The following is a 26,518-nucleotide window of genomic DNA, read 5'->3' as shown; positions in this document are numbered from 1 at the left end:
AATTATTATTATCATGAACTTGTGCAAAGTTATAGTAGATTCAGATGTAGATGATATTTGGGCACTTTCCTGGAGGTTGAGTGACCTGTGGCACTTCTCTTCGGGTGGGGAGGGGGCTTCTTCCTTCCCTAGCCTATTTATTTTCATTTATGTTACACTCCATCTCACCCATCATTTTAGCCAAGATCACGTCTTATCTTTTCCAACTCAAAATGTCATGTGGATCACTGGTTCTCAAACAGTTCAGCCTAGAAATTCCAAGTGCCTGTCATTCTGGCAATTTTCCTGGCCTGATGAGTGGAAGTAGACTGGCACTGAGCTTCAGGCACATCAACCCAGTGTTTTAGCGAATAACTTGCGATGATTGCTTAGAAAATATAAAACACAAAACCCCAGAAATAATACAAACAAAAAGCAAAGCAAGGATGTGGGGATTTCTGAATGTTCCATTTTTACCAGAGTCTCCTGATGTTCAATTGATCATTTACTGAGTGGCTACTGTGTGCAGGGCACTGAACTAATCACTTGGGGGAGTATAATAAAGTGTTTAGTAGACATAATAAATAATAATGTTGGTATTTGTTAAGCGCTTACTATGTGCAGAGCACTGTTCTAAGCGCTGGGGTAGACACAGGGGAATCAGGTTGTCCCACGTGGGGCTCACAGTCTTAATCCCCATTTTACAGATGAGGGAACTGAGGCACAGAGAAGTGAAGTGACTTGCCCACAGTCACACAGCTGACAAGTGGCAGAGCTGGGATTCGAACTCATGAGCCCTGACTCCAAAGCCCGTGCTCTTTCCACTGCGCCACGCTGCTTCTCAACGTTGATAGTGATAACTGTGGTGTTCGTTAAAGTGCCGTGTGCCACACACTGTGGTAAGTGCTGGGGCAGATATAAGATAATTAGGGCCCACACGGGGCTCTGACTTCTCTGGTAGACAGGTCTCAAGAGCAGCATAGAAGGATGGATACTACTGCAGCTTTCTAACTCACTAGTTTAGCGGGAATCAATTATGAAGTGCTTGCTTAGTGAAGAGCACTGTACTAAGCGCTGATGCCTTGTGGCCCACACACTGTCAGTCTTCCTGATTTGGTTTTCCACTTCTCCGCTCATTTGTACTGACTACAAAGAAGTTCACAATCGTGTGTGTGTTTGTGTGTGAATAGACATGCCTTCAGTGCAGCTTACATATTTAGCTCCTGAATGACTAAACTGATGCTCTACGAAGTGTTGAGTCCCAAGTGTCCCAGAGACTTGGAAGCATATTCCAACTTAAGCTTCCATTTCTCTTACTCCAGCCTTAAGCACAGTGACCAGAATGGGTTAAATACGATTGATCTCTCTAGACTCTAAACTCATTGTGGGTAGGGATCGTGTCTAGCACCTCTGTGATACTGCACTCTCCCAAGCACTTAGCAAAGGGCTCTGCACAGAGTAAGTGCTCAGGGAAGGCAGCATGGCTCAGTGGAAAGAGCAGGGGCTTGGGAGTCAGAAGTCACGGGTTTGAATCCCGGCTCTGCCACTAGTCAGCTGTGTGACCTTGGGCAAGTCACTTAACTTCTCTGTGCCTCAGTGACCTCATCTGTCAAATGGGGATCAAAACTGTGAGCCCCACGTGGGACAGCCTGATCACCTTGTATCCCCCAGCGCTTAGAACGGTGCTTTGCACATAGTAAGCGCTTAACAAATACCACAATAAATATGACTGATTTATCTACCCACTGCTGCCTTACTCCAGTGGCAACTGGGTACAATAGATCAGAAAGGACATTTCAAATCTGACTCGACCTACCCCACCCCATGGAGTAGGTTTAGGATCCTGATGAACTTGTGTGGGCAGCCAACTTCATTTATCAGTGGCCAGTGACCAGGTTTGCTAATGTCAAATGCTTTTTACAAGGTCTAGGAATTGAGAATAGAGAGTTCGATGCTGCTCCCGGCAATTCTCTGACGCAAAGATCATATCTCCGGTTGAAAGGGGGTTGTGCCAAACCCGTGTCCTTTAAAAGCTTTTCAAACAGGCATACCCAAAAGCTGGCAAGCCAAGGAAAGGACAAGAAAATCTACATGATCCCAAGGAGCAGGGGGGATGGTTTGCCTGCTCCTATGTACATATCTTTGAATTATGTAAGTTATTTATATTAAAGTCTGTCTCGCCCTCTAGAATGTAAGCTCATCCTGGGCAGGGAACATGTCTGCTAACTGTGGTCTTGTACTCTCCCAAGCGCTTAGTACAGTGCTCTGCAAATTGTAAGTGCTTGATAAACACCATAATTGATAATGCCAGTCACTTGTATTTATTGAGCACTTACTGTGGGTACAGCAATGTACTAAGTGCCTGGGAGAGGACAATATAATAATAAACTGACACATATCCCACCCACAGTGAGCTTTCATCCTGCCAGGCGCCCATGCGGCATTATGGTAGCCATTTACCTCCCTTGCCAATAGTGGAGGAGCTGAGTTTTCTCATGGAGGATTCTGGAAGAAACCTCAGTTTCTGAGTTGAGCCCCTGCTGGCTGCTCTCTTGCTTCCCGGGCTGCTTCTTCCTGGCTGAACTTTTCAAGAAGATTTTTACGAGGAGAGGTTGATTTCTCTCTGCTTAAGCTATAAATGGGGTAAAGGGAGCTAGGGTGATTTAATTTGGGGTCATTTCATTCTAAAGCCTTTTCCAACCCCTTTCCCAAGCAAAGAGCCTTAGCCTCGGGGAATCCACGTGACCAAGCATATGGCTTTTATAATACCAAAATCGGTCTTTACATTCACAGCTTTAAAATTACAGAGGCAAAACCTCAGCCTTTGTATCTCTCTGTTGATATTCTTTCCTGCTGGGATATTGATTAAACACTGGCTTTGGCCATTATTCTGAAACTCTAGTTCAGTCATAAAGATTAGGCCTTTGCAGAGCTAGAATGGAATCATGATGGTTTTTCTAACCCCTCTTACCCCTGAATTGCTCTGAATACATATGGCTCCCTATTTTGGTTATTTTTAGTCCTGGCTAACCTCACCCTGCAGCCTGTGATTCCTAGGCTAAAACCTTTGCTGTGGAATAAAGACATGCTATGATTCAAGGTCCTCTCACTCCTCAATTCAACTGATCTCCTGCTCCATCTCCTCCATCTCACTCACCAACTTGGTCACACACTTGATCGCATTCTTTCTAGTCATTACAATCTCAAATGTCAATAAATCTGATTTCGCACTCTGACCACAACCTTTCAACTGTCTTCCATTTCACACATACCCTACCTGCAAAACTGTCTTTTTTCCCTGCCAGAGACCTCCAGGCTCTTGAATGCACTCTCCCTATTCCAGGCCACCTTACTCCATTTGGTCTTTAAAAATTCCATCTCCCTTCTTACGACATGTACATCCACATCCTCAAAGCGGCACTGTCCTCTGAGTTCAGCTCCCTCGACCCACTGTCCCTCTGCCAGTTTCAGACTATCACCCTGCAGCCCTGGATCCCGTCCACAGAACTTGTCATATCCGATCCCCACTACAGCATCGGCCTCTTGGTTGACCTCCCTGCCTCCAGGTCATACCTCACCTTTCTGCCTAGACCATTCGTCTAAAAATTCATTCTTCACCTGTCTCCCCACTCCTTAGGTGCCTCTATTGGTTGCCTATCCATCTCCATATCAAGCAGAAATTCATCACCAATCGATTTAAAGTATTCAACCAGCACTTTCTTACTTATCCTTGCTCCTTTCCCTCTAAAACACAGCCTACACACTTCACTTCTCTAATAACCTACTCACTCTTTCCCGTTCTCCCCTCACCGGCCATTAACCCTTTGCTACACCCACCCCACCTGCTTGAAACTCTCTCCCACTACATATCCGACAGACCACTACTCTCCCCACCTTTAAAGAGCTTATGAAATCATATCTTCCTCCATGAAGCCTTCCCAGACTAAGCTCTCACCCCTCCCCTCCCTAATCTCTCTCCCATGCACTGGTCACATTACCAACCATTTAGATACTCACCCCTAGCCCCAGAACACTTGCATACAAATCTTTGTACACATTTCCTACCCTTAACTGTAATTTCTTTTATTGTCTATCTCCCGCATTAGACTGTAAGTTCCTTGAAGGCAGGGATTGTATCATCCGAATGAACTGTACCCCAAGTGCTTTGTATAGTGGTTTGCATGGCGTAAGTGCTCGGTAGATACCCCTGACTGATTCAGTTTAACAACATTCTTCAATCATATTTATTGAGAGCTTACTGGGTGCAAAGCACTGCACTAAGCATTTAGGAGAGTACAAAATAAGTTCAATAAAAGAGATTGGTAGACACGTTTCTAGACCACAAGGAGCTCACAGTGTAGAAGGAGGGACGGACATTAAAATAAATTGCCGATGTGTACAGGAACCAATCTAGAAGGATTCTAACAATAGAAGAAGCAATAATTTAATTCCTCCTCCACTTCCTGCTTTTGAGTTGAAGAGCTGATCTACCCTTTCAATTAGGATCTGATTTATTGCAAATGACTAGCAGCATTTGCACATACCTTTCAGCTGTGTTCATAGCCTTGGAAACAAATTAAAATTAAGTCACTTCACTCCCATGTTTAAAAATCCTTGGGTGAAAAATATATACCCAATCCACTTAACGTCATGGAGACGGTGCTGTATGGCTTCAAGGAAAAAAGGATTATCAGCATTCTGATAAGAAGAAAAGGCTGCGAGCATTTTTTGTTGTTGTTGTTTTCAGAGAAGGAACTGTCATCTAGTTAAAGTTCCCAACAAAACAACCTGGGACACTTGAAGATTTTGAATGTGTGAATGCATGAATCACATCTGATTGATCAGTGTTCTTTCCATCCCCTACTCAAGTCAGAGCTCCTCCAAATAGCCTTCCCTGACTATTCTCTCATTTTCTTCCCTACTGCATCACCAATACATTTGAGTCCATACTCTCTAAGCTTTTAAGGAGTTAGTTCACCTCCATCCCGACAGCAGTTAAGTATGCAGCTTTATGCTTCCTCCTGTGTCTACCAACTCTGTTGTATTGTACTCTCCCAAGCTCTTTTAGTACAGTGCTTTGCACACAGTAAGCATTTAATAAATACCACTGATGGATTGATTGCTTCCCCTATCCGTAATTTATTATACTGGGTCTCTTTCCAGTAAACTGTAAGCTCCTGGAGGGCAGGGATAGTGTCTTAAGTCTATTGTAATCTCCCAAGTACTTAATTCAGTGGTCTGCATACAGTAAGTGCTCAATAAATACCATTGATTCATTGACTATTGATTGCCTGTGTGTGTTCTCTTTGGTCCTGGCAGGTCGCAGTGTTGGGGGGGCATGGAGGGTGGGGGTTGGGGGGGTGACTAAACCAGCTGTACCAGCTGTATCGGGCAGGGAGCCTCTTCTGAGGTCAGAGAGGCCCTGTCACCAGTAATCTAGTTCAGGTCTGGCTTCCCACTGTGGGGGCAACTGCTGCCCATGGGAGCAGGGAGCAGTGGGGAAAACCCAATCCAGGCCTAAGAGGTCTGGAACCTGTTGACCGGCCCGAGCCAGAAGGAACAACTGCAGCTGGAGGAATGGACTGAAGAAGGGCCCTGCAGTAGTAGAACCCCAACATATGGGTCGGCAAAATCTGCAGCCTTGTGAAACCTCCACAGCGACTTCATGCCACGGCCACTCATACGCACTATTCCATCCAATGCTAGGTTTCTGCTACCAAGCGCCTGCCTCTCCCAGCCCCTGAGCTATGAACAGACCTGGGACGGTGGCAGGCTCACAGCTGACAGTTCCCTTTGGAGCACTCGCTCATTCATCGAACCACACGCTCACTCGGATCTTAACCCCACAGTCTGTGGAAGCTCCATTTTGAAGTACACTTATGCCAACCCAAAGAAGGGGCCATTAAATACTTTGGACCTGAACCCAGGCTTACTGAAGGACATTATTCTTTGAATTTAAAAAATTTCCATCCACTGCCCGGTCGCTAAGTGTTTGAAAAGATCGATATATTCTGTTTATGGAATGTTTAGACTCAGGTCAGATTCAGCAAAATTCAGACATTTCTATTCCATAGTAGAAGTAAATAATGATGAATTTTAGCAACTTGACGGAGATGGCTGGTATGTATACACCATCAGAAACATGCAAACATTCCAAAAGAATATGGTGTGATAAATATACCAGCTGTCGAGTGCTTAATACAGTGCTTTGCACAGAGTGAGTTTCAATCGTATTTATTGAGCAGTTATCAAGAAGGCAGGAAAAATGCAGGTGTAGCACTGGAAATTTAAAAAAAATTGGAAGTGTTTCCCTTACCATCTGAATAAACCCAGATGTGGTTTAATTGAAATATGAGAGCTAGTAACATCTGAGTTAGTGATTCAAGGACACATGGCATTGAGCAGTCAACTTAAAAAGTCATTATCTTAAAGCAGGATTTTAGTTTTCATAATTTCATTTAAGTAAATGGCTGTAGTCTTCTGCACACATATTTTATAGGCACCTTTCCCCTCACTCCTACTTAGACTGTGAATGTGAGACAGAGATTCTGTCCAATCTGTTTGATACATAGTAAGTGCTTTACAAATATCATAATAATAACAAATAACAAGGATCTCTATCCAGAGTTCAATATCACAGCTACCTTTTAAAATGAGTTTAAGCTATGAATGCTTTGTAATTTTCCTCAAAGCTAACTTTTACTCAAGATTTGACATTTTCTCACCTGACAATTGAAAAGAATAAATATTCCCTGAGATATTATTTGAAAGAGATCAGGAAGTACATTGTTCTTCAAGAGGGGAAAGTATTTAATTGAAATGTATTCAGTTACTAGCAAGCAATTAATAATGGCCAAGAGATAATTAATTTTATCTTTTGTAATCAAGGTGTGCCCAGTTAATTAGCTTTCTTATTCAGCTTAAGTGTTCTTAACTTTATTTCTTTAATAAAATAGAGTGGCCTGTGTCTTATGTCCTGGAGAAGCAGCGTGGCTTAGTGGAAAGAGCCTGGGCTTGGGAGTCAGAGGTCATGAGTTCGAATCCCAGCTCTGCCACTTGTCAACTGTGTGACTGTGGGCAAGTCACAACTTCTCTGTGCCTCAGTTCCCTCATCTGTAAAATGGGGATTAACCGTGAGCCTCATGTGGGACAACCTGATTCCCCTGTATCTACCCCAGCGCTTAGAACAGTGCTCTGTACATAGTAAGCGCTTAACAAATACCAACATTATCATTATTATTATTATGATTTAACTATGGCCACCTTAGCCCAAGCAGAGTTCAGTTTTTGCAAAGTAGCTCCAATCAAGGAGTAAGGCTTAGATCCACGTTGCCAGTATGGCTTCCCGCTCCCGCCCCCGCCAATTTAGAACACAAAGTTACAAAAATCCCTCAATTCATTCTGAACTCCTTGCTAAGAACTCACTCAGCAGTTCGAATACCTATAGCATTCAAGGACTATTCTCACAGCCCTTCACACAGAGTCCTGTGCTGAGAGCTATTACCATACAGAGTTCCACCATTCGTTACACACAGGCAAGCTCTGGACTGCCAATAAGATATTCTTGGCATTTTGCATATGATAAAAAAATAATGAAAATAAAACCAGAACTGCTTACCAAGGCTGAATTCCAACTTTGGTTCATTAGCAGTACTCTGAATACCTGCAAATAGTAGATGCAAAAGATATTCATTAAACATGAAATTCATAACTTTAATATACACTAAAAAAATGCACAGAGGAAAGACCTCTTCGGCAAGCCGGCAAACAAGCAATCTGATAAGGAATATGCCCGTTCAACCAGGTCTTGGCATCACTCCCTCAACATCTCTTCCTTTTTACCATTTGTTACAGTACATTAGAGCAGTGTCATATAAGAACTTTAACTATATATTTTCAGTCATGTTAGCTTGCAGTGAAATAGACAGCCCAAGAATGCTGTCATCTTGTGGATTTCTTTCGGGAACATGAGGACCCGTAGCCCCACTGCAAACTACACTTTGACAACTCTCGGGATAGAGCCACTGATTGTCAGATGCCATTAGATATATTTCTGCAGTTACTCTCCGGACCTATGTGATGTTCGGTTCCTGGATTATTTGGCCCCAAATGTTTTCACTCTTATTTGGATTATTTTTAGGTAATTAATGCAAACAGAATACGCCACTGACCTAAAGAACTGAAATTCAATATTACAAAACCACCTGTATTCTACGTTTTCTGAAGGTGTGCTTTGTATGCTTATTAAAAAATTGTTTCCTCTAGCCAAAGTGGAGAAAGCTAAATGTCTTCTGCAACTCAAGATTTATTTACTCAGACCTTCAAGAGGAGGTTCCTTAGGTAAACCATTTTAAGATCCTTGGGAGAGTAAAATTACATATGACACAGGCATGACATACGTCCTGAAGGGCAGGGAACATTTTTTGCTTCTCTTATGCTCTCTCAGAAGCTCAGAAGAATGCTAGGCACTTAATAAACGGCACTGGTTGATTGCGAAAAGCGGTGTGGTGGGGAGGGACTGGATTTTCTGATGCTCTTAACTTGTTCAGCCAAGCCAGAAGTAAATGGCCAAATTATTGTCGAACACTGTGGTTCCGCAATTTCATTCTTCTGATACCTGAAGGCTGCTTCTGACAACAAGAAGTCTTTGCTTGAGCGGCTACACGAACCTAGGGCATGTGTGTAGAAAGAATATATAAAATAGATATCAGCAGGTTCAGTTCAGAAGCCAAAATTTGCACGTTGTTTCTTTTTTTTCCCCCTGTGGCTGACATTTATGGTATTGTACTTCACAATTCCAAACTGTCCTAGAGAGGTTAGAATGCTAATTGCTAGGAAGGACTGGGTGTGAAATCTGAATAATAGGAATTTTTTTAAAGGTTATTATAACAATTATCTTGGCTCGGTACTCTGACAACTACATTTTTCAATACTAACTCTAACCACCACACTTTAAAAAGATTATTTTATAATGTAAATTGAATGGAAGGTCGGGCACGTATTCGCCAGTGTTAAATAAGTGGGCAATAGAAATTTTCTGAAAAGAAAAGGGAATGACAGAATTCATAGCAAATAGCATAACCCCACACCAAGTGTTTTAAACATAAGAACCACCCTACTGTTCTTCCCTCCATAGACTCTAATTACTTGCATAATAATACAAAGATCAATTCTGCTGCTTAAATTCTGTATATAGCCAAACCGCTAAGCTTTATACATTTATGACTGAAGCATTTTATGCTCTGCATGTTGTGTACAGCCTAAAGCTTCTTACAAGTTTTTTGACGCTTTTAAACACCTTTAGCTCACAAAAAGACGATCAAATAAATCTTTAAGGAAACTGTCTAAATGCAAACTAGAAATACTGATAATAAGAAAACACCTATCAGCTCATACCACACACTACAGCAAGCAAGCTGTCATTCAGGAACTTTAACTGTGCCGCCTGTTTTTTTAACTGACTTGTGCGCGTGGCTAGAATGTTCACTTCCTTTCATTTAAAAGGCAACGATATAAAATCCAGTGAGAAGGATGCAGCACATACTTACTTGTGCACCGGAGCTCCCCTAGATCATTACCCTGGGCTGGGGGGAGAAAGTGAGGTCCTTCCTCAGATGTTCTTTCCTCTTTGATTTCCATGATCGGGCTTGACAGTTGTTGAATTCTAATGCGCCAAACCGTCCGAGCGTGCCTGTCCACTCTCCTCGGCCCAAGACTGGGAGACTAGTTCTGTTGCAGCTTTGAGGTGAAAGGCAGGCTTTCCACTCCTAAACTCTGCATTTGAAAAACATTAAGAATGGTAAAAGCCCTGGTTACTTAGGGATGCACTATGAATCATGGGTGAGGATTGATATTAGGAAAGAAACCTATCCCTCCCCATTCATCCTCATGCCAACAAAATCCCACCCACCCAACACATCTCTAGCATCTAATTGCTTCTGCTTCATAGTCGGTGTGCCAGCAAACCCAGGCTGCAGAGTCATTCCCAAAGCAATTAACGTGTGGAAAAACTAGGTGGCAGAATTATCAAAACTGAAATGTGAAATCCTTTCTGAGTTGAGATTCAGCAGCTCAGCAGGTAGCTCTCAGGGCTGCTAACTTAAACAGGAATTCGATTTAGCAGTAATAGAAGGCAGCATCCCGACAAACGGGCCAATGGGATTCACTAAGGTGAGTATGTCTATCATTTCTTCTATTAGAACTGTCCTTTATGCTCAGCTTCTCATTCACCCTTGCCAGGACTCTGCTCATCAGGCCGGGGAGATAATTTAGCATGACACATCTCCTCCGTGAGGAGCCAACAGGTTGGACGTGGGAGTTTCCGATCTCATTATTATCCACGGATAATAATGCTGCTCTGTCTGATAAAGTGTAATTGCTTAATGATCAGATGCTTTCATTAGAAGGATTAATAATAATTTTTAAAAGCTTCAGCTCATAGGGAACAGTAGGTAACAGCAAAGGCTAACAAATTTGATCACAATTAGCATAGAAAACATCCCTCTACACATTTAGCATCCTGTGATATAGACAGACTCACATAGTACAGATTGATTCTGACATTTGGCATGATACGATCAAGAATGAACTAGGAAAAAAATCAATGTGGTTTAAAGGAAATTACCAGCTGAATTGGAATATCCCAAAAATCTTTAAATGATTACCAAATTCTTATTATGCACTTGGCTTTGATTTGACTTGCTTCTGAATACTAATATGATTTCAATTGTAACAAATCATTGACATCAATCTTGATTGTCCCTAAACAAGAGACCTCAAGTTGGATTTCAATTTCTAAAAGTTCACCAGGGAAACATTAAACCCAGAAAACATCTAAAACATCAACCAACATGACAATTAAGCTGCAGATCAATGCGCATTCGCTTGGAGCACAACTAGGAAGAGTACCTGAGGCCCAGTGCTGTTTCAACATCAAACTGAAATCATCAACTTTGGGAGAAAATTAATCTTGCATTAACTCCTTGGCCCTTGTGGATGGGATTCTCTCCTGTCAATGACAGGGAATTAAATCAGTGGCTAATTCTTCCCAGGACAGGTAGAAGATAATCACAATTCTGATTACCTTAGGTGGGATGATGGCAGGATTTAGAGGGAGGTGGGGCCAAAGAGGAACAAAGAGAGATGAAAGGAAAAAGGAAGATAAGGAAAGAGGCAAGGGAAAGAGGAGGAATGAGGAAGATGAAAGGGAAAGGGGAAAGGGGGTTGGGGTGGGTAAGGGGAGAAGAAAATGGAGGAGAAATAAAGAGAAAAGGAGGAGAAAAGGGAGAGGGGTCTCACTTTCCACCATCACCTTCTGCAGCTACAACAAATGTCCAGACAGCATGAAGGGTGGCTTTACCAGTTTCTCTAGGGAGGCAACTAGGACAACCACTGCTGTCACCAACTGGGTGAAGGTAGAAGTGAGAAGAATGATAGCCCCAGCTCAGCTGTTAGACACACAAGGATTGTCCCCACAGCCACACCCACTGAGCCCTGGACTCTGTGAACCAGGCCCACAGCGCATGAAAAGCAGCCTAAGCCTCGAAACTGCAGGCTCAGTCACAGGACGGTCACTATTCCCTTCAATAATCTTTCCCTCCTTGGGTCACCATTCCATTGATGCGTGCACACACACACACACACAAATACAGGCAAAATTTTTTTTACCGGGTGTGACGGGGACCCTAATAATTTTAAGTCTGGGGGCATAAACATGTCCCGAAGAAACTAAAATGGGTACAGACAGGTCTTGAAATTTCAGGACTCTCTTGCAAAATTGGGATGCCTGTTTGCCTTTGGCAGAAGAAAACCCAGGGAAAATCAACAAGGCAAGTCCGGCAGCAAAAGCACAAAAGACAGGAAGAAGTGATAGAGGAGGAAGAAGGAGGGACACAAGGAGACAGATGAAAAAGTGGAGGAAGAAGGAAGAGAAAGAAGAACAAGAACAAATACAAAGGTAGAAGAGAAAAGTGGGGAGGAAGGGACCAGAAAGGACAGATAGGTAAAAGCAGGAAAGGGGAAGGGAAAGATAGGAAGAGTCCAGCAGGACCACTGACAATCTAAACTGTTCTCAGGAATGGATATAAGAGTGATCCTTATTATTGCTACTGTAGCAGGAAGGTCTTGACACCAATTTAAGTGGAGGGAGAGTCATGTTCAGGAATGGGAGGAGTTTATACAACAGAAATGGACTCCACCTGAACCAAAATGAAGCAAACTAAAACACATGGTGGGGCACCTTTTCACTTTAACAAGGAAAAAACAGTGTGCTACTAGGACAGTCTTGAGGAGGAGATGTCTCAAAGGCAGGGGAGTGTTGGGTGCCTAGAGGATGTCAAATATGGCTTTGAGGGAGACAAGGAAATCAGTTTCACTGCCAATCAAATGGAGATGATGACAGGTGTGAAAGCACAGAAAAAAGCCCAAATATACAAACGCTCTTTCATTACTACTAGAAATATGAACAATGAAATGGTTAAAATCTTGGTGGCTAGAGCAAGTTTCAAAAACATACTGAGGAAAATAAGACAAATGACAAAGCACTGTCGGGCCCTAAACTCTGCAGAAAGACAGATTTGGCTCTGTATGTGAACAGAGACAGAAACGGGGGTAAGAGCTCCAAGAGGGCAAAGGACAGGAAGGGCACTAAAAGCTAGCCTACCCTGCCCTACCTTGCCTTTAGTAGACAGAAAGAGACCAGAAGAGATTCAAGATGTCACCTCCATTTCTGTTCTCCTGCCTGGTGGTAAATGTGGTCCCCAACCTGACTGGAGAGCCTGTGGGTTCCTCTGCCCTCAAGATCAAGCCAGAAGACTTTTCCTGTCCTCATCTCTGGAGTCCAGTGAGAACAAGTTGTATGTCCATTTTACCTCGGGTTCCCAGACAGACAGTGGGATACTTCTGGGTCAAGGCAGGGCAGGTGTCAGGGCTCTAGACTCACTGTAGCTGCAGTAGAAACCCTCGAGACCAATCTGCACGACCACCACCATACTTCCTAGTCCAGGGCCAATGACCAGCATGGCTCAGCGGGCCTATCCTATTCAGAACTTCTGCCACGTGGCTTGCAATGACAGCTCAGCAGAGGCAGCAATAAGGAAGGAAGAGGAGATAGCACAGAACTGGTGGAAGGAAGAGATGATAGAGAATGAGAGGATGCTTCCTTCTCTCCTCTCCCCTTGCTCTTTTCTTTTTCTGCAACCCCACCAAACCTCACCCCATCAGTGCCCTATTCCCAGTATACTATAAAATGCTCATGCTCAAAATAAAAACTGGCACCCCTTGCTCAGAAATCATATAAAAATCTTAGTAGATAAGACAAATATCTTGGAAACCTTTGGGTAGAAATTTCAAACTTGAACAACAAAAAGAACGGGGCAAGACTATTCTATAGCCCACTAGAGCATGATGAGGAACATTATAGAGAAATAGGGAAAGCTGTAAAACTGAAGCAGAAAGTCAGAAACTTCAACTATCCTCACATAAATTGGGTCAATCTCTCAGAATGAGAAATGGAGGTTATGGTTTTAGTTACATTGGAGGTCTTTTCTAGAACAATTCAATCGATTGTACTTATTGAGCGCTTACTGTTTATAGAGCAATGTACTAAGTGATTGGAAGAGTACAACAGAGTTGGTAGACACGCTCCTTGCCCACAGTGAGCTTACATCCTAGAGGACTATTATGCTCATAATAGTATTCCTGGATAAAAACAGTTATTTCATTTTCCCTAGTATCCTAAAATATGCCAATAAATATGCCAGGAGCCTCCACCTTTAAAAATCAGTAAGAGTTAAAAATATCTGTCCTGGGTGATTTAATCAATCATCTGTCAGAAGGAAGAAGGGAGGCTTGACCAGATTTTCCAAAATTATTTCCAGTTCTTTTATTCTATAACTTTATGATTCTAAGGAAAAAAAGGAATAAGAAAAGCCCCCAATATATCGGGCCATATAAAAATGCTCCTTCTATAGGGAAAATATTTTTCCAACATTCAATCTTCTTTTTTTATAAAGGAGAAACTGCATTAAAATAGAAATGGTTGCAGTTTCCAAAATAAGTAAAAGGGAAATTAATTTTCTAAATAGCCCAATGCTAAATTAGCAGAAGAGCAAAAGAAAATGTCCCAAAGTAGGTCTTGTCATTTCAGCTGGCCCAGCAGCTACTTCTAGCACTTATATACTTATTTATAAACCCCTTCAGCAGTTACACATTTGTGCTTATTTAGCTGCAAGCATGACTGCTTATTTTGACTACTCTGTCGATAGTGTGTCTGTCTCTTCCATCAGAGTGTGAGCACCTTGTGGACAAAGAATGTGTTACTTTGTTTAGTCCAACCCAAGCACTTAGTAGGGTGCATTGAAGCAGTATGTACAAGAAATGCAATCACTACTCTTACTGGTCAGGAGGCAGATTTTAGAAAACTGAAGTGCACTAGACCAGAATATCATGGAGAAATCCCTTCTCCCATCCTTCCCCTAAAACATATTTATTTCGAAAGGAACATAACATTTAGGTTAGCACTCTAATGCCAAACTGCAATTTAAGGAGTGCTTCTAAACACTTGAACTACAAGCATTTGAAAATACATGTAAATTCTGGGTTAATCTTAAACTGGAAAACGGGACAATGCTGCCTTTGAAGCCGACTGCCATCAGAATGTTCTTCGAAAATGTATGCTTAATGCAGGAAGGACTGCTCAAATCATCTAAGTTATCTAAACGAGGTCTACTTCCAAACATGACAATTATCCATTTCATTTAGTAAAGTATTTTGCTGGTTTCCTTTTCAGGATATAGGCCTATTCTGAGCCAATCATCATCCAAGGCATAGGACCTCTTATCAGCTCCATATCTATATTTTTATGTCCATATTTGTAAATTTACAAAGTATTATTTTCCAAGAAAATACTGCCTATCTTCTGTGTTCCCTCCAGGATGTTCAAGCTATTGCTTGGCATTCTTTAACAGCACTGCTTCCTCGCAGAATCTCATTGTTTTCCTTCAATGAATCACAGGAAAAGAAAATTCCTTAAAACAAGAAGCACTTGATATATTTACTCAAAGTTATAAAGAAATATTTCCATCACAGCTCTAGCTTTGTTTTTCTTTGCTTCTCTGCAGATTGAAAGTATTCTTGAAAAAAAGTACCACATTTTACCAGCCCACAAAAATGTTTTACCAGCTCTCTCACTCCACAGAATAGTAAATGAGATCAGCTTACTTTAATGACAGGCTCAACAAAATTATCAGCCTTGAAAATGAGCATCTTCATGAATTCATCATGTTCAGACAAATAGAGTCAATGGAAAGGAGTTGGATGAATCAGTGAGGACTGAATACAATGTTTGGTCCTGACCAATGTGAGAGAGACTTTCTGATCCTCAGGAAATTCCTCAAATTCAAGATGGTGTGATTACTGCAATTCACTATTTCATCACACTCCAGTGAGGAGGTTCAGGAACATTATGTTTCCTAATACGGGAAATGAAACACAAACTTCTAAATCCCATCAGTGAGAGGGTCGTTACTGCTCAGATCCTATTCAGACTTTGGCATTGGTGATAGGGGTCTAATTTGGTAGAGGAAAGAAGAGAAACAGCACTTTGTATTCGAGGATAGTCTTCTGTGAAAAGCCAACATCCTGAAGCACTGTATTCTAAAGGCCTCTTGGCAAACAGCCAAGGTTTCTGTCCATGGCGACCTATGCAGTGTGAAGCAAAAACATCATTCACCAGGGCTGTCAATCTGGCTGTCAGTCCAGCTCTTGCCACAAATGTTACTGTCATTTGCAGTTCTGGCCTTGCCCCAGAATGAAATGGGGAGAGTTTCTCAGTCTCCCCCTTTTCTGGGGATCCAGTGTAGAGGATTTGGGCCAGAGTTTCTCATTTGGAGAGCTAAGGTCCCAGAGCACCCCTGGTCCTCTCAGTCTTGGGGCAGTCATGTACACAAAGGAACAAAGGGAAAATAATAGTAATAATAATTATGGCACTTGTTAAGGACTTGCCACGTGCCAAGCTCTGTTCCAAGCACTGTTAATACAAGTTAATCACGTTGGACATGGTCCCTGTCCCACATGGGGCTCGCAGTTTAAGCGAGAGGGAAAACAACAGTCCCTCCCAACAGACAGAATTCTGGGATTCCCAACAATCCACTCACCATAGAGTCCAGGCTTTCTGGAGCTATTTTCCTTATTGTAAGAGACTTTGACAAAGAACTGTCCCGTACATTGCATCTGCAAAATCCTGCTTCCCTGATGTAACTTTCTTGCCCTTCCAATGAGAGCACAACTGGCCAGTGCCCACCTTTAAAGGTCCACAGAACAGACTCGCCCAATGTCTAGGCCCTTTTCCAAGAAAGGGGAAAATAGGGCGAGGCAGCTATTATTAAAAAGCCCACATCCACTTAAAAAGTCTCGTCAGATCCAGGTTTTCCTTTCACTGGCTCTGTTGCTGAAATCAGATCAGAGGTGCCTTTCTGCCAAAGAAGCTGGCTCTAAACAAATAAAACTGTAGACCTAAAGTCCCAAGGAAAAAATGCTCCTATGAAAAAATAAAACTGAATGCAGCAATACATATATGCATATGGGAAGACCAATCATTACAAAAAAAAAAATAGGGGAACCTTTATTTCCCCTGACCCTCTGATAAAACCAACACTGATGCAATGATTTCCAAGAAGGTAGACACTAGATTTTTCAAACACTAGAAATCTTAAGGAATTACCAAAGTACAAGAAAATTCTCATGAAGATTGAAAGTAGGGTTTTGGTTCAATGTATGAATATGCCATTACAACAAGCATCGAGCTTCATGGTCCTGGAATAAGATTCATCGTCAGAACAAAAAACAATCTTCAGGATTTGGTGTTCTTGAAAAAGTCTAGAGTCTAATAATCAAAACATAAAATGCATTAAACTTTCCAAAACGGCTCAAATTTAGTTTTGTCTCAATTTTTGAATCCAATTTTAATTTTGTGTAATCTAATTCTTCAATATTAAAATATCCAAGTAAAAAAAAAAAGGCAAATAAATACAAGACGGCAGGATCTTTGCTATCTCCCAAGTAGAAATCCTTGAATACTCAGGAATATTCTCTCTGGGATATCTAAATAAAGGATTTGCTTTGATGGTATGTATACTTTGGCTGACAGTTATGTCTAGTACGTTTACTGAAATAACTGCATATTCCAATTGCAAAGATTTACAAGGGCCCATCCCAGACCAATTTCGAGTAGCAGAGATTTACTGGAAGAATTTCAGAAGGGTTAAAGGTTTGCTCTTTTTCCTCATGCCCTGGCAAAGAGTAGTTCTGAACTGCTTTCTCAGCAGTTTAAAGTGGTCAGAATATCAATGAGCCACCGTCACTCTAAAATAGGCTATTCTAGTTAAATACCATATGCTGAGGCAAAGGGGAATGGATGCTTTGATTCATAAATTACATCTGCAGGATATTTTAATAGAGACATCAAAAGTTCTTAATTCACAAAGCTGCCCAAATTCTATGGGCTGATACATTTCATGTTTAAATTAGTATTGATGAAGTCATTCTATGGTTTCTGATGATGCCTTGTTCATTTTCCTTAGAAAGTTAAATTTTCAAAGATAGAGGATTTAATTAAAATTTTATCTTTGGCTTTTTCATTATGAAATGTTGAGTATAAATTTATGCACGTGACCATCATAATCTCAGTTTAGGTCTCCAAAAAATGCCTGAAGATATCTGAAATGAACATTGCATGATAGCTTAGTTTTCTCGCACTGCTTATTTCTTTCTGATAATTTGTTTCCTGGAGCCTTTTATTCCTGGCAGATTCACTTGTTCTCTCTTATGCATACAAGGACTCATGCCACCTTTCTCATAAGCTTCAGCATATCTGCACTACAATGAGAATAATACCAAGAATTACTATAAAGTCCAACAGCCTATAATTAATCAAATGCTGAATATGATTAGGATATAAAAATTGACCAATTAATGGGACTGCTTACTGTGAGCAGAGTAGTTTCCTAAACGCTTGGAGTAATACAACAGAGCTGGAAGACACATTCCCGGCCCACAAGGAGTTTTCAGTCTAGAGGGGGAGACAGACATTAAAATCAATTACAGAAATCAACTCAAGTCCTGGGGTACTGAGGGTGGATTGAATATTAAATGCAAAAACAAAGACAATGCTGTAACATAATTTCCCATAAAAAGTAATGAGAGCACATGATCCAGTAGAAAAAGAACAGGTTAAAGAATCAGGAGGCCTGGAATTTAATCAGGCTCTGCCTCTGAATGGCCTTGAACAGGTCAAATGATCAGCAGTATCTGAGTGCTCACCATGTGCTGTGAATTCTTCTGTTTGGAAGAATAGAGTTAAGAGACACTAACCCTGCCCTCAGGGATCTTATAATCACTCTAGTTCAGTAGACAGGAATTAAAATAAATTACTGGTAGAAGGGAGCAGCAGAGTCTAAAGATACATCATGAGGACGCTCAGTGCCTTCATTTCTCTCAATTGAGGAGAGTAATACCTGCCTCTCCTACCTTACATTCTGTTGAGGGGACAAAATTAAATAATTCTGGGGAATATACCATGGAAAATAAGTGATTTACAAATTCAGGATACTGTATTACTATTATCCAAAATCAATCTGCCTATCTACTTCTATATTGAAAATTTTTGTGCACCTTACACCTATACTCCAATTCTACTTTCAAACGAATAGCTGAACCCATAGACCTATTTGTGATAGTCACTGAGTCTCAAGAATGCCTTCCTACTAGAGTATCCTCTTCTTCCTCTCCATATATCTATTCATATTCCACTGCTCTCCCATTATGGGGAGGGTGAGAGTGGGAAAATGATACCCAGTTCATGGACCATATTTGAAGAATATCACTTCAATCTATGCTTAATGGAGTCCAACCGTGGAATGAAACAAACACTAAATAGAAAAGGAATAATGTCTTTTTGACTTCTTAATCCAAAGGAGAGTTCTTCCATTTCTTTGGGGATTACTCCTTTTCTCGATGCCATGGAAGTGGGGAAGGTCAATAAGGAGAGCTACATACTGTGATTCAGAGAATAAACTTGATCTTCTATTTCTGATTCTTAAAAATAAAACAAGGTTTCTAAATCCGAGAATCACTTGGCTCTGGATATGCAGTGAACAATTTAATTCCATTCTTAACAAGTAGAATTTACCAGATTTTTAGGAAATCAACAAAAGGATAGGGAATTTGATTCAGAGAATAAACTTGATCTTCTATTTCTGATTCTTAAAAATAAAACAATGCTTCTAAATCCAAGAATCACTTGGCTCTGGATATGCAGTGAACAGTTTAATTCCATTCTTAACAAGTAGAATTTACCAGATCTTTAGGAAATCAACAAAAGGATAGGGAATTAATAAATCAGCCTTTACACTCTTCATCTTTCCAATTTTTCTGAGCATTGAGTATAATCTCCTAGAGTTACAGCATGTTGAGACCTACAGAATTGTTTAGTCCAGTGGGAATTTATTTCTTAAAAGAGCAAAGGGTAGAGCTGAGTTTAGTACTTGATGAAGTGAAGTAGTGACATTCTTTCCTGGAGATGGTCTCAGTGGGGACTTTCAGTTATTTAATTTAGGAGGCAGGAATTCAGATAAGACTGTGAGAAGCAGCGAGGCTTAGTGGAAAGAGCGTGGGCTTGGGAGTCAAAGGTTGTGGGTTCTAATTCTACCTCCGCCACTTGTCAGCTGTGTGATTTTGGGCAAGTCACTTAACTTGTCTGTGCCTCAGTTACCTCACCTGCAAAATGAGTATTAAGACTGGAGCCTCACCTGGGACAACCTGATGACCTTGTGTCTATCCCAGCGCTTAGAACATTGCTTGGCACATAGTAAGCACTTAACAAATACCATTATTATTATTATGCTGCATCCAAAATCTAACATTTTGGGAATGTTCTTTCATAGACCTCACTGAAACAAAGTAAAATGACAATGGATAGCAATTAAAGGATTTTGTCAGTCTTTTGATGAAAATATGTTTTGTTGCTTTTCTAATTGGCAATATCAAAATGCCATACACTGGGTTAATGGGTTAATGAGGCCTGAAGAGCTAATGCCTTTTCCAGTTGGGTATAGAAAGTCATTCATTAATGGACTCTTTCAAGTCAGATAAAGGAAGTGAGCTGTGTGCTTTTAGGTTGCTCTTTTGGATAGCGTTTATTCAAAACATCAAAGTGCAATTTAAGTACTGTCTTCTCTACTGCAACTGGCATATATATTAGGGGCCTGAAAAAGGTAAGGTCCCTCCACAAAGGTTCAGTTATTAACGAAGATCAAATCCACATGCTGGATGGTGGTTGCTTTTTAAAGCAACCTGTCCTCTCCCCCTCCCTTCAGGCTCGCATCTCCTCCTGCCTCCGGGACGTCTCCACCTGGATGTCGGCCCGCCACCTAAAACTCAACATGAGCAAGACTGAGCTCCTCATCTTCCCTCCCAAGCCCGGTCCGCTCCCAGACTTCTCTATCACCGTGGATGGCACGACCATCCTTCCCGTCCCGCAGGCCCGCAATCTCGGTGTCATCCTTGACTCGTCCCTCTCGTTCACCCCACACATCCTATCCGTTACCGAGACCTGCCGGTTTCACCTCTACAATATCGCCAAGATCCGCCCTTTCCTCTCCACCCAAACGGCTACCTTACTATTACGGGCTCTCGTTATATCCCGGCTAGACTACCGTGTCAGCCTTCTCTCTGACCTCCCTTCCTCCTCTCTCGCCCCGCTCCGGTCTATTCTTCACTCCGCTGCCCGGCTCATCTTCCCGCAGAAACGATCTGGGCATGTCACTCCCCTTCTTAAACAACTCCAGTGGTTGCCTATCGACCTCCGCTCCAAACAAAAACTCCTCACTCTAGGCTTCAAGGCTCTCCATCACCTTGCCCCTTCCTCCCTCTCCTCCCTTCTCTCTTTCTACCGCCCACCTCGCACGCTCCTCTCCTCTGCCACCCACCTCCTCACCGTCCCTCGGTCTCGCCTATCCCGCCGTCGACCCCTGGGTCACGTCCTCCCGCGGTCCTGGAACGCCCTCCCTCCTCACCTCCGCCAAACTGATTCTCTTTCCCTCTTCAAAACCTTACTTAAAAATCACCTCCTCCAAGAGGCCTTCCCAGACTGAGCTCCTCTTCCCCCTCTACTCCCTCTGCCATCCCCCCTTTACCTCTCCGCAGCTAAAGCCTCATTTTCCCCTTTTCCCTCTGCTCCTCCACCTCTCCCTTCCCATCCCCACAGCACTGTACTCGTCCGCTCAACTGTATATATTTTTGTTACCCTATTTATTTTGTTAATGAATTGTACATCGCCTCGATTCTATTTAGTTGCCATTGTTTTTACGAGATGTTCTTCCCCTTGACGCTGTTTAGTGCCATTGTTCTTGTCTGTCCGTCTCCCCCGATTAGACTGTAAGCCCCTCAAACGGCAGGGACTGTCTCTATCTGCTGCCGACTTGTTCATCCCAAGCGCTTAGTATAGTGCTCTGCACATAGTAAGCGCTCAATAAATACTATTGAATGAATGAATGAATTTAAATGTTTTTTAAAGTGCTAGTGCAAAACACTCTGCTAGGTCCTGGGGAAAGATACAAGGATAATGAAACAAATCTGGTCCCCAGCCTACAGGAGTCACCTCACAGTTTAGAAGTGAAGGGAGGGAAGAGGGGGAAAAGAATGCGATGGACAGACACACCGGAAAAGAAATAACTGGACAAAGTTTTTAAAAAAAACCACACCCAAGCAATTCAATTGCAATAAGCAAGCCTGGCCTAGTGGAAAGAGCCCTAGAGGTCTGAGATACTGGGAACCTGGGGTCTTGTCCAGAATTGATCTGAACTTCTTCATGCCTCAGTTCCCTCATCAGTAAAATGGGGATAAGATAATTGCTTTCCCTCCCTCCTCGAATTGAAGTCACATGTGGGACAGGGCAGGTTCCAAATTTATTCCCATCCCAGGATTTAGCTAAAGTGCTTAAAGAATAGTATTAAGAAAATAAGTAAATAAAAACAAAAATGGCCACAATGCATCGCTGCTGGCAAGGAAAACTACTCAGCATTCCAGCCGGGGCAGCCCTCAGTCAAACCTGGAACAAACTTCCTAGCATTTCAACTGTTGGAAAGGTAGGGTTCTGTCTGCCTCACTCTCGTGGTATAAGGCTTGTCCCCGGCCATGGTGGGCAGTTGGGGGAAAGGGATGGGACTGTAGTTTCTAGTGCCCCTGGGCAGATACCAAACCACCAAGAGCAGAGAGCACAGAACTTCAGAGCTGTATGGCTGCAGTCAGCTTCTGATTGCTATCTTCAACTCTTCACTTAAATGGATCCTTTCCCTCTGCCTTTAAACTTGTTCACATCCCCATAATCAAAAAGCCTCTCTGGATCCCACTTCACCATCTAACTTTTCCCCCATTTTCAAGATCCCATTTCTGTCCAAACTTCCTGAATGGTCCTAAACACTTGCTTCACCCTCTTTTCTCCTCCAATTCCCTTCTTAACCCTCTATAATCTGGTTTCTGCCCCCTTGACTGTACTGATACACACTCTTCAGCACCATCGATGACCTCCCCTTCACCACATCTAATGGACTCTATTCTTATCTTCGTTGACCTCTTTGAGATTGTGGACCACTTGTGGAACGCAATCTAACCTTGTTTTTACTGACAGTTTTCTCCTACTCCTCTAATCTCTCTAACCACTTCGTGTTTTTCTCTGTCTTTTCTTCTGTCCCTCCCCACGTAATGGTGGATGTGTCTACGGACTGTCATAGGTTCCCCTTCTTTTCCCAGTTTACATTCACTCTTTTAGGGACCTCATCCTTTTCCATGTTTTCAACCACCACCTCTATGCTGATGTTTCTTCATTTCCTCTACAATCCTGTATTTCCTCTTCTATCCATAACATCTCCGCATGGATAATCTGCACTGCACCTTTAGCTCACTACATCTAAAACTGAATTCCTCATCAACCTTCTCCAAACTTCTACTTCAACCACAGAGACACCCAAGGCTTTGGAGCCGCCCGAACCAGCCTGTCCAGAAACCCACCCAAATCTGGACCTGAAAGCCCAGATCAAAATTCCACCATTCTCCAAGGTTTCTTGGGACTGAATTGCATGCCCAGCATATTTCCAGAACAAAGAACTCCCTTGGTCTTTACTTTCTAGACCATCATACCTTGGGGATAATGAGGATCATGGAGTGTTCTCTCCAATATCACTACCCTTACTGATGTCCTTCCATCCAAATGTTCATCATGATAGTGATTACAATCAGAATTAGCATTTCACTGGAAACTGCCTGAGATCTGAAGCTGACGGCTTACCTGCAGTGTTTAGTGGAACCTTTGCTGGTCTCACTTAAGAATGAAATCGATCAGTAATGATCCCCCTAGACATGACTTAGGTCTTCAACCTCTCTTAGTGGCCCAAAAAGCAATGTTACTCCCCAAAACACCAGCTTAGATTGAGGGAATTATTTACAAGCACAATTTGGCTCACCATAAACACACAGAGTGCTTCAGCGTAAAAGCATAAACAGGGTGCTTCAGTGTAAAACGGAGCTCACCCCAAAATGATTGAGTCTGACTAGCTAAGTGCTCTGTTATGCCTATCAATGCCAGTGAAAACCAATTCAGAGAAATAGACTTGCATAAGGATCAGGACTGGCTCACTGTAGAAGCTCCATTTGTGTTCACTGTAGCTGAGGCTAAGACTGTTGTACTCTAAGCAGAAGAACCCTGAAACCCTGCTCTTCTGCCTGCCTCCCGTGTCTTAGTGGAAACAGCACACGCTTCGGAGTCAGAGGATGTTGGGCGAGTCACTTCACTTCTCTATGCCTCCGTTCCCTCATCTGTAAAATGGGGATGAAGACTGTGAGCCCCACGTGGGACAAACTGATCGTCTTGTATCCTCCCCAGCGCTCAGGGCAGTGCTTTGCACATAGTACATGCTTAACAAATGCCATTATTATTATTCTAATCCTAACTCTACCACCTGTCTGCTGGGTGACCTTGGGCAAGCCATTCAACTTCTCTGTGCCTCCATTACCTCATCTGTAAAATGGGGATTAAGACTGTGAGACCCACAGGGGACAACCTGATTACCTTGTATCTACCCCAGAGCTTAGAAAAGTGCTTGGCACATAGTAAGCACTTAAATACTATAATTATTATTATTGTTATTTAGCCTTAGTACTCTAAAACGTTTTTATTTTGCATTTATCCCTGAACTCGACTTATGTTGATTTTATGCTTTTGTTTTATTCTTTTTCTTATGCGTCTATCTCCAGCCCCCTGCCCACATTATTCTTAGACTGTGAACACCTTGAGGGCCAGTAACCCTAATTCTCATCCATGTATTCTTTCCTGGTGTTTAGCATGATGCTTTGCATATAATAAGCAGGTCATAGGTTCTAATCCTGACTCTGCCACTTGTCTGCTGTGTACCTTAGGCAGGTCACTTCACTTCTCTGTGTCTCAATTGCCTCATCTGTAAAATGGGGATTGAGACTGTGAGCCCCACATGGGGAGGGACTGTGTTCAACTTGATTTGCTTATGTCCACCCCAGCGCTTGGTATAGTGTCTAGCACATGGTAGGCGTTTAACAAATACCATCATCGAAGCAGTGTGGCCTAGTGGATGAAGCACAGGCCTGGGAGTCAGAAGGATCTAGGTTTTAATCCTGGCTCTGCCCCTTGCCTGCTGTATGACCTTGGGCAAATCACTTCATTTCTCTGTGCCTCAGTTACCTCAACTGTAAAATGGAATTAACATTGTGAGCCTACGTGGGACATGGACCACTTCCAGCCTGATTACTTTGCATCTACCCCAGTGCTTAGAACATAGCCTAGCACATAGTAAGAACTTAGATACCATTAAAAAGGAAATTACTACAACTATCTGAAGAAGTCATCATGAGAGATTTCAGTGTATGGGTGGTAATAATGTCGAAAAATGGAAGGAAAGTAATCAGTCCTTAAGGGTTTGGAAAGTTAAAATAGCAATGGGTCTACACCTACTCAACAAATGTGCCAAAATGTCATCTTGAAAATACCAATATTATCTCCTACCTTCCATATAGACATCATGAATAAAACTAAATTTTAGAAAATGGCCTCTGATAAATTATATCACTGCCCATCAGCAGACCCTGAAAAATGTACTATTTGTCACTGTAGCTATGCCAAGGAGCTACGTGCTGCTCTAAGTGACCATCAATTTATAAACTACACTATAAGCTTAAACTACTGATTCAACTGTGGATTGAAAATGGGACCCAAATCACCAAGGAGAATCTCTATCAGGTTTCTGGAGAATAAAGGAAACCTGTTTGGTAGTCAGGGACAACAGCTCTGTTGGAACAAAGAATCCTTAGTTACTAGTAAGCATGTCTGTAACAAATAGGCATTTATCCAAAACACTTTCTATCAGAGAGACTTCAAGACTGTTGGTAATAATAATAATAATAATGTTGGTATTTGTTAAGCGCTTACTATGTGCCGAGCACTGTTCTAAGCGCTGGGGTAGACACAGGGGAATCAGGTTGTCCCACTTGGGGCTCACAATCTTAATCCCCATTTTACAGATGAGGTAACTGAGGCACCGAGAAGTTAAGTGACTTGCCCAAAGTCACACAGCTGACAAGTGGCCGAGGCAGGAGTCACCAACACTGGTTGGATGAAAATGTCTTGGATGAAAAGAATTAAGCACATCAAAACAATAAATCCAACAATAAGACCTAGCAACATTTTTTGATTATAACAAAATGATGGTCTTCAAAAACCTGTAACACGACATACATATCAGGTTGAGAAATCAGTGGTGACTGGTGGGATGCCAAAGGTGAAGCCATAAGTAAGCACATAATAAATACCAAAAAAACCCCAAAACAAAACCAGCTATGCTTACATGCTGACTGTCCCAAACTAGGGTCTTTTACTCATCACTAAAGAAGCTATACGGTCTCATTCCTACCACAGCACTGCAGGGGAGAACAGATGGAACCACCCTCATCACAGACATAAAGGGAATTTAAACAGATGACAAGTATACTACAGTGATCGTTTGAACATACTTCATGCAAAAATGAAGACGTGGCCTTTCTTAGCTTCAATATTTGAGGAAATGACTTGCACTGTCGAGCTCTTGACAGGTAAATCACCTGGAGTTGCCACTCCTACAGAAATTCATGAACAAAGAGGGGGCCTAATACTCAGACAGCTGCATAATATCTTTCTCAACACTGAAGAAATACGTCATCATAACCTCCAACTTTAAAAAGATAAGAGATAGCATTAACTAAAGATGTCTCCAGGCCAACTCGCAAATCCCTAATAGAAACTTTATTTAATTCAGAATGTCACAAGTTCCCCATAGTAACTTTTCTAACATTTCCTTCTAGACACAATTAAGTTACACTAAAACGTGGGCATCTATTGAAAACAACACTGAATTCTTCTTACTACTGGGATCTAATCTCAGCTCCCTCTAGGCTGTAAGCTTATTGTGGGCAGGGAATGTGT

At 42.1% G+C, this 26,518-nt stretch overlaps 1 protein-coding gene across 5 annotated transcripts in view; it reads right to left on the bottom strand.

Moving 5' to 3' along the window:
* INPP4B (inositol polyphosphate-4-phosphatase type II B) overlaps positions 1-26,518 on the bottom strand; it is a 463,330-nt gene that overhangs the window by 293,822 nt on the left and 142,990 nt on the right. For all 5 annotated transcript variants that reach the window (XM_007668427.4, XM_039913682.1, XM_029076612.2 and 2 more), the window contains exons 4-5: positions 9,528-9,753; positions 7,598-7,642 (exon numbers count right to left, since the gene is read on the bottom strand). In XM_007668427.4, the coding sequence (XP_007666617.2) occupies positions 7,598-7,642; positions 9,528-9,618 (136 nt within the window). In that variant the 5' untranslated portion in view covers positions 9,619-9,753. The remainder of the gene's footprint in view (positions 1-7,597; positions 7,643-9,527; positions 9,754-26,518) is intronic.

The sequence above is a fragment of the Ornithorhynchus anatinus genome, chromosome 12 (genome assembly GCF_004115215.2).
Source record: "Ornithorhynchus anatinus isolate Pmale09 chromosome 12, mOrnAna1.pri.v4, whole genome shotgun sequence".
NCBI classification, from domain to species: domain Eukaryota; kingdom Metazoa; phylum Chordata; class Mammalia; order Monotremata; family Ornithorhynchidae; genus Ornithorhynchus; species Ornithorhynchus anatinus.
This window is presented reverse-complemented; position numbering and strand designations above follow the sequence as displayed.